This window comes from Tigriopus californicus, chromosome 10 (genome assembly GCF_007210705.1).
Source record: "Tigriopus californicus strain San Diego chromosome 10, Tcal_SD_v2.1, whole genome shotgun sequence".
NCBI classification, from domain to species: Eukaryota; Metazoa; Arthropoda; class Copepoda; order Harpacticoida; family Harpacticidae; genus Tigriopus; species Tigriopus californicus.
Window position 1 is genome coordinate 8,832,126 of NC_081449.1, and position 9,001 is coordinate 8,841,126.

At 42.6% G+C, this 9,001-nt stretch overlaps 2 protein-coding genes across 2 annotated transcripts in view; one reads left to right on the forward strand and one right to left on the reverse strand.

The window, feature by feature from the left end:
• Positions 1–5,076: 5,076 nt before the first annotated feature.
• LOC131888310 (uncharacterized) lies at positions 5,077–6,295 on the forward strand. The gene has a single exon (XM_059237142.1). It carries the CDS (start codon positions 5,193–5,195, stop codon positions 5,595–5,597), a length of 405 nt encoding a protein of 134 aa, XP_059093125.1. The 5' UTR covers positions 5,077–5,192; the 3' UTR covers positions 5,598–6,295.
• A 295-nt stretch (positions 6,296–6,590) lies between these two features.
• The window catches only part of LOC131888311 (peroxidase-like), a 3,872-nt gene continuing 1,461 nt past the window's right edge, over positions 6,591–9,001 (reverse strand). Inside the window, exon 3 of the mRNA XM_059237143.1 lies at positions 6,591–8,946. Within this exon, the coding sequence (XP_059093126.1) occupies positions 6,721–8,946 (2,226 nt within the window). The 3' untranslated portion in view covers positions 6,591–6,720. The remainder of the gene's footprint in view (positions 8,947–9,001) is intronic.

Below are 9,001 nucleotides of genomic sequence, written 5' to 3' on the forward strand. Positions count from 1 at the left end.
TCGACCCACTAGCCAACCAACGTACTCACCAGAAGCAAGTCTGAAAGCCCTTCAACTGGCTCAACCGGCTCAACTCTCCGCGATCCTCGAGTGTCACTCACTCGCTCAGTCACTCACTCACTCCACTCAGCCAAGGGACGGGGAAACTTAGGGCGAACACTCGATTTCCTCGGGGGACCGAGAGGACCGGGAGGACCGAGTGCATGATGAATGCAGGCTTGCGGGATGTGTGCTGCCAGAACGGGCGGAACGGTCAGAACTGAGTCGGGAAGTGACAATGCCAACACGATAAGGCTTGCCACTGAGCCACAACCAATTTGGGCCAAAACAGCACCCGTGAAAGCCACGTGAGTTAGCGCGGCCTGTTCACAATAGAGTTTTTATATCGGATTCGGATTGAGGGATTGAAAAGTTGAGTTCAATCGGTGTCCATAAGATCCGAAACCAGGGTGGGCAATTTTGGGAAGAAGCTTCATTTTTGGACACCAAGTGTCCACACATGTCTAAAAATGAACAAGAGTGGACAAAAGTAGACAAAAGTAAGCACAAGTGTCCAAATTTTATGCACAACCAATAACTTTTAAACCCTAATTCATGTGATTTCTTTACCTAATCTATATGTTGACCAGCAAATGGAATCATTAATTGATAGAATGTGAACTTTCTTCGTAAGCTTGAACATTAAGTAGCGGCTAATATTTGCAGAAAACAGACAAATCAATTGACTATTGGCTTTCATTTCCAAAGTATATACTTTTATATGTTTTGAGAATCTTAATTAGCTACCTTGATAAAATGCCGCATTGCAAAGTAAAACAGTAATCACTCATTTCAGTTTAATAAGAACATTTATATATTGTGAATGTTAAGAAGTTGAAGCCCAGCTTAGGGCATTTGGTGGCTGGACAATTATAACTGAGACTAAATCATGAAATTTGAAGTAGCTGAGAAGCCGCTTTACAAATATTCAAAGAGACTTGTCAATTGTTATAGGTTTAGAAGTTATGATATATTACTTTCTATTAAAATCAAATGTTTCTCCTCATTTTCTGACATTAAGAACATCTCAAGCCAAAAAAACTTGTCTAAAAACATTTTAAGCAACTTGTTAATCAAAAACAATGCATTAAGATGGGAAATATATCAATATTCTTGCAAAATAAACCTGAACATGTTGAATAAATCAAGCTACATAATTAGAATATGATGTTAAGCTACCCTAGTTTTTGCATGCTCTGCGCCAACCATGCAGTGGTAGAGGGATGCTTTGACAAGTGCTCGGTGTTTATGGCGGATAAAAAGGTTTAAAAATGCCTTCAACAAATCTTCTTTTGGGTATGTCAGAGATATATGATAAAGGTTATAAGGACGAATGTTACTTTTGGCACCATCTGTGAGCTATTCTCTAAATGAAATATTACTTTCAAGTAGATTTTCTTAGAATTTTATATTCGTTAAGTTTTATATTTTTGGACATTTTTGGACAGAGGTCGGCGAAAGTGTTTAAAAGATATGATGCCCACCCTGTTCGAAACCCAATTCTGAACTTTCAGGGTGGACTCAATTGATGCAGCCTCATTTTCGAAAACTTTGATCAGTCAAAGAACACTCGAGATGGAAAAAATGAATAAAAGTAATATCTAACAGCTAGTCATCTGCATGGTTGTATGTCCAATCAGATAAAAAGTAAAGTTCGTATAAGTAAAGTTAAAAAAGAATGCATGTGTTGAAGTGTCTGAGGTAACTAAGCGTATGTATATCATTCTCGAAAATCAAATCAAATTCTTAAAGCATAAAATTCAACACTCAAAGAAATATATTCATTAGATCTTTCATAATTAACTATACCATACTACCACACATGAAGATGATCATAAAAGAGTAATCAATCCAAATTTGTTACTCTAAGTAAGATTCACATTATTAAGAGTTATTGTACCAAATTTAACATCAAATTCGTCATCAAACGAATAACATGAATGATAGCTGTGATGATGTTTTATACAAAAGTACCACACTCGAAAAGGATTACAGAGGATAAAATTTAGGAACAAGCACATACCAAAAGTATTAGTCAAATTTTTCTCCTTTCCGTTCCAGAAATTTTCAGATTGAAGCAAAAGAAATCGGAATCGAATCGGATTGAACGAGCTTTTTCGTATCTGATTAATAGACCCTGTTGGATCCGACGCACAACTCTAGTGAGCATAAATCGCTAAGAATGATTTTGTTATCTAACCACGTCATCAAGTGAGGTGCTGAACCGGTTGCAATCGGAGAAATGATTGTGGCATCGCCACTTCCTCATCAAATCACTATTATAAAAAGTTGTCGAAATTCGAGGCACTCACCTGGGGCTTTATTGGCTTATGCATTATTGGTACTTTGATGCTTAAGTCGAGTTCTTAAATGCAACACTGGCGTCCTAATATGGGGAAACGTAGGGATGAATCCAATGGACTTTTGGACTTGCAAAGCTACTCTGGTTATAAATTGGATCACAAACGGTAGAAAATAGTTGATGCGGCGTCATACAACTCTTAAACAATTTAGTGTGCTGTAGCAAAGCGATTGGGCTATATAAATTTGACTAGTGCGAATAAAAGATGTAAAGATAGGAAAAAAATTTGTGAAAATATGGTGAGAATTGTAAAAGCAAATTGGGAAAATGCAAAAAAGTAGTGTCAATAGCAAAAAGGTGTTCTTAGCTTCCTTTTCTGCTTTTTTTCTAGTACATTATAAGCAAACAACTGCATTTACTAGGTTATACGTTGACTTTTTTTCCGTAATTGAATAGAAACTATCTTCTTTGTCTCACAATATTTAACATTAGGACATTTATTTAATTCATACGGATGTTATGGTATGCATCCAATTGCCTTTTGAAGCCTATTGCAAAAGCTTAGATCTACTGGCTATAAAAAGGGTTTTTTATTTAGGTTTCAACTATTTTTATCGAGGTCTATTGATTAGCGTTGGTAAATCAATCCATAAGAGGCAAAGGTGAGCCTTGCTTAGGGTGTCTATCCTCCAAGGCATGGGGATTCAGGAGGATCAAAGGGGGATTGGGTGGTGGTTGCGCCTGCCTGATCGGGCGGGAGCTCAGCGTTGCCAGAAGGACGTCCAGGGAATTTAATACGAGCAAAGATGATTCAGCGATTGAAAACAGGCTTTGCTGACCTCCCAAAAGCTATATGTAGTTATTAGAACCGCTAGTTCAGTAGTAGTCATTCGAGTATATTTGATTGTGGTTAATGGATTGAATTTACGGAAGGCGTTTCAAATGGGGAATTCCTAACGGAAAACCGAATCGCCATTGTTCACAAATTCAAAGCCAATGAACATTGAGACAGTTTTTTGTTGCAATTTTTCCAAGATTTCAATGCATCTAAATGAATGCATTTTGGTGAATCATTGCTTATCATAACTGACCTAATGACTAGATTAAAAAAGTAAAAAAGCTCTCCCACATCTATCTCATATTTTGTGGACCACCTAACAGTACATAAGATTGGAAAACAGAGGCCATAGCAGAGCCGAACATGGGTTCGTTGCCCCGTAGATCGCAGTCAGTTTACCGGTGTTCTGTCATAACTCATAAGCCTCATGATAGAACTGAACCTCGAACAATCGGTCACAAGCATTTGGTGGCACTGTTTTACCACTCCCTGGAAACTCCTGACATTATTGTACTTCACAGATGGGGAAGCGGCTGCTTGCTGGCAGTAGTGCGTACCAAGGCCACAACCAAGGCTACCAAGGCTACATGCAGCAGAAAACCCGAGACCAGAGAAAGGACCGAGAGTCCGAGACTCAGAACCACCCCAAAAAGACGCGCAGACCTAGTAGTAAAGGCCAAATTCAAGTCACATGGATATATCGATCGCCCACAAGGTTCAAGCTGCACAAGGGTCTTGCACTCAAAAAACATTGTGAAACCAGATCCTTTATTTGATTCAAATCAACGATTTCCCTTTCGCAAAAGCTCTTCTTTGCCAATGACACTGATTTGAACCCGTTACCAAAATGAAAATAATGCTTGTCAAATTAATTATTAATTATTTATTAATTAATTGTTTTTTTCTGAAGGACACGCATTGTAATAAAATCATTTTAAGGAGCGTGTTCGATTGATGAAGTCTTTGAAGATTATCCTCCAATAAATCAAGGTGCATCTATAGTAGATTTTCTGTACCTTCTACCAAAAATAGGAGGCTAATGATTTCAAAGCCGAAAAAAGTGTTTTATGAACTCCCTCCCTGACTGTCAATACCGTTACAAACCCCCACCCCGAAGAAGAGTTTCTCATTCCATTCTGTTTGATCTGATCCCGATCAGTTCTCATGTGGAAAATCAATCCTACAGCATATTGTGATTTTCTTGGATAATACATAATGCAAGTGGGACTCCTCTAAAATATATAGCTAGACCATTCAACGATTCTACAGTAACCCCGTCACTAAATATCGACTGGGCGCGGTTTAACCCCAAGTCAAGTTTTAATTCGTTGATGAGGGGACTCAGAATATGAAAAGCTTTGACACCTGAAAGACGTAATAGAGTGTGCTCGAGTTCAAAATTCATGAATCATATCGTGTTATTAATTTTTGTTAATGAATGAATATTCACCGATATTTAACATTGCTTAAATTCGTTTTAAAGGCTTGGGGATACCCTGTTCCGAGGGAAATATTTCACGGATCCATATTCTCAATTGTCAATACCCCTCGAACTTTTGAAAGTGGCTGTTAATCGAAAATTTGAGCCGAGCAAGATTTGTAGCAAAGATTTTTACCAAAGATTACCAAGCCTTTGATTGGCATTCCGTAACACAAGGAGCCTTGCGCCAGGTTTTGAGATGCGTTCTTGATTTCGTCGAGCAAAATTTCTTTGCTTCTCTTTTGTTTTTTCAAATGTTATAAGCGTCAAGACGTGATTGGTTGATAATTGGTGAAATGTGTGGCTGACCACGCTGACTGAACTAGCCCAAACAATGGAATTGAAGCCCCCTTGGGCAACCATACGGAATGGTTCTTAGCTTTCTCTAATTCTTCTTGGTATCCAATGACTTTCTCGCAATGACCTTGGTGGTAAGAGAAGACGTAGTGGTTCTATCGATTTTTCCGTAGCTGTTGCGATCATATGACTTCAGATTTGTTACGGTAGTGTTCTCGATCTGTTGTATTGTCAGGATGTCCATGTTTTCTGGATTAACCAACCAAATTTCTGGCTTCATTGCCAAAGGCAAGGGTGAGGCACCCCCGGAGGGCGAAGTCATCCCCCAACAAGAGAACGGTGAGGAGGTGATGGCCGCTGTGGAGGGAGAAGAAGGTGCTGCCGCTCAAGGCTCCGGAGGCGTGTCCGGGTTGGCTCAAGGTCTCATGATGAAGGCTATGAACGCCAAAGATGGCTTTAAAGAAAAGGCCAGCACCTTCCAACCCCCCAATCTGCAGGGCTTGGGCAACAATCTAATGCAAAATGTGTCGAACTTCATACCTGGCCGACGAGAAGAGGAGGTGCCCACACCGCCAGAGCCAAATCCACCCACTGACATGGGCGGGGAAGTTATGGAGGGCGAGGAACAAGTTATGGAATAGGCCTCACAGCGGTGTCTTTAACTTCTGGAGCAACAAGAAACCCCAACATCATCTCCATCATCAGAAAAGTGAGTAGGATTGCTCATTCGAACATCCAAATGTCCTAGTTTAGCCACCTCCATCAAACCTATTCAACTGATGTTCCCATTCGTGGTTGGGAAGAAAGTCCTTCTCCTCCTATGTCTCCTCCTTCACAACAAAACCCTCACCCAAAACAACTACAACCGTCATCATCATCATCATCATCATCATCATCATCATCATCATCATCATCATCATCATCACCACCACTACTACTACCACCACCACCACCACAACAACAACAACAACAACAACAAAATTAACAACAACAGCAACAACAACGATGAAAACAATTATTAATGTTAAAGCGACCAAATGTTGCTCAAACTAAACTTCAATGTCAAGCATTCAGGTCTTATGACAGCTTCGAACATCAAGCCATTCTGCCAAAGATGCAAGCCAAACAGGGACGAAGAATATGACTCAGTTCTTTCCTCTGGAGCAGCCGCTGAAGCAGAATATTTCCATCTTTTCATGCCTTTGGAGTCGTGTGAGGCATCACTAACATCGCGCCCTGTTTCAACAACCTTAGAAGTAAACGATCTTGGTTTCAAACTGTTTCATGTCAATCAGTCTTTTGTCTCAACTTTAATAAATATTTGAATTTTTGCCTCAAATTGGTTTGGCGATTAGATTTCTTTGAGTCGTTCGGTCATATCTCCTCCCTGGGCAATCTCTTCTTACATCACTTTTTCGCCATTTCCACTTGCTTTTGGGCTCGAGTTATTTGGACTTTTCCTATTCCTGTTTGGACACTTAGCCATCTCCTATTCATGGCAGAACCCATTGGGATTGGTGTAGAGATTTCGATGCAGTATTAAGAAGGTTTAGATTTCTACACCTCTGAAACATTGTTGCTTATTGAACCAATATGCTTTTCACTCTTGTTAGGCTTGAATAAGAAGCAACCTATGATTGACCGCCAAATATTTATTTGCAAACATTTTTTTTGGGGGGAACGAACGAGTTAAATTGAATATCGTAAATGCCAACAGTGACTAGTGCGTTGAAAATTTAGTAAGAACTTAACTCTGACAGCCCCTTAGAAGGGCTGGAACTCTGATGGCGGTCCTGAGTGGTAAGAGGCGTCTCGCCATTTTGATAGATCTATTTTGGGCAAGACTCCACTTCGACAAGAGACTCGAGGATTGATCTCATGATCGGGCAGAACCATGGAATAGACTTGCAGATTATCAATGTCATCACTGTTGTCGCACAAGATCCTGGAGAGTTTCACCTTCCTGATCTCGTTGACTTGCTCCAATGTAAAGCTACTGGGCCAACCACCATTCTCGTACCAAAATCTGTCTCCATGACGCATATTGTGGAATTGTTTGCCGATAATGCAGGCAAACGTTGGTCCCACCATCGATCCCGGTAACGGCTTCTCTGAAATACCGGCAGACCACAAGTCGATGTCATCGGGAGACTCGTAGACGCGCGAGTAAGCTGCCACGGTTTTATTGGCCATAAGCCCGTGAAGCTCTTCGAATGAATGAATAACTGGAAATCCACAGAACTCTCTCCACTTGTTGTAGCCGGGAATGCCATGCTCTCGCCCACGTTGGATGTTGAGAGCAGCTAAATCCATGCCGAATTTCTTGCCCGGCTCTTGGAACAAATGATTGGTGACCTCTTGTGTTACCGAGTCATCATAGGCTTGAGCCACTTGGTTGATCAGACCCAGAACGTAAGTATCGGCCCACCCACCTTTGTACAAATCGTAAGGTTGTTGCAACATCTCGCTCAATCTCTGCGATCCTACATATCGATGGCTTTTACTCCATCGTTCAATGGTGGAGGGGAGGAGGGTGTGTCCAAATCGGAAAGCAGCAGTTGAGAACGCGTTGGAGGCCGACGGGTTGGTATATGGATCATACGTGTCGGAATACCCGTCTTTAACGAGCACCAAATCGTGACGATTCATCACATCCTTGCCCAGAACCATAGGCAGAAACTCGTTATATGTGATATGTTGCAAGATGGCGACCACGATATGTCGTGTTTCGTGGAACAAGGTCTCGTCATTCCAATGGGGGTTAACCTGAGCTAATTCTGTTGCAATGCGATTATGTTCCCGAACCAGGAGGGTGTGGACCATGGCCAAAACAGTTTGTTCGTTCACTCGGCCATCCCCAGCCAAGAAACAGTACACATCTTCGCTGGGTCGAATGCAGCCTTCGTCAGGCTCTTCCAATTTCAAAGGCAAAAGCTCTTTCATGTTGAACTCTTCGAAGACAGGTAACATTTTGAGTAGGCCACCTTTGAATGACCGGAGGGCCTCCATCGTTTCCTCAGAATTGGAATACACGGTGTTACCATCCATCAAACCCGATACTTCGTTCAAACTGTCCCGGGGGCCCAGCCTGCAGTTGTAACGGAGTGCGGAAATGGACCGAACAAAATTCATGCACCTCTGGTTGTGCTTCGAGTAGAACTTGTCGTTGGCAGGGATTTCAATAGGCAGACAATTGGGATGAGTGGCGCCATCGCAACATTTGGGCGTCTTTCCGGTGCGGGGGTCTTTCGTTTCACCAGTCAAGGTGGCGTCATGATCCATGAATTGTCCCCAGGCCACCAGAAGAATGGTGACTGCGTGATCGTGAAATCCGTCGTCGCCGTGGGTCGAGGCCGAGACGAGACGGGCGGAGGGCAAGGGTCGACCCGTGACCGAGACTCGCGGGGCGCTGATCCCATCGGCGAAATCCGGAGCCAAGAATCGATGGTGGCCATTCTCCGCTGCTCCCCAATGTGGATGATCCAGGTTATTGCAGAGACCCGTTACGGATCGGTAGCGCTCCACTTTGCATTTAGGAGTCATCAAAAAAGGAGGACAGTATCGGTTGATGACTGTTTTGGTGGTGTCAATCAGGGGGAGACCATTAGCCACGGCATCGTGAGAGAGCCCATATTGCTTGGCCAAAAATCGACTGGTTTCGTGCACTACTGTACCCAGATTCCCGATGTCAGCGGCCTCGAACTTTCCCTTGGCTGGGGGTAATCCGACCCGCTCTCGAGCTGCGTTGAAAGCGGCATTGACGGCATCGTAGGTAATGCAAGTGTTTTCATCCCCTCCGTAGCCGTACGAGGGTCCGCCAAAAGCAGCACTGCCTTGATCGTAGAGCGACGACTTGGTGGCAGATCCTGGAATAATAAGTGCACACCCGGAGTCGCCCCCGGGGGCAGCCTCCGGGCCATAGGCCTGAGTCAAGGCTCCATCCAAATTATTCAAGAAAACGACGACGACGGTGACGACGACGAGAAATGGCGAGGATAAGAAGTTGTTCATAGTACGGAAACAAATTCACAGAGTGGCATCCATT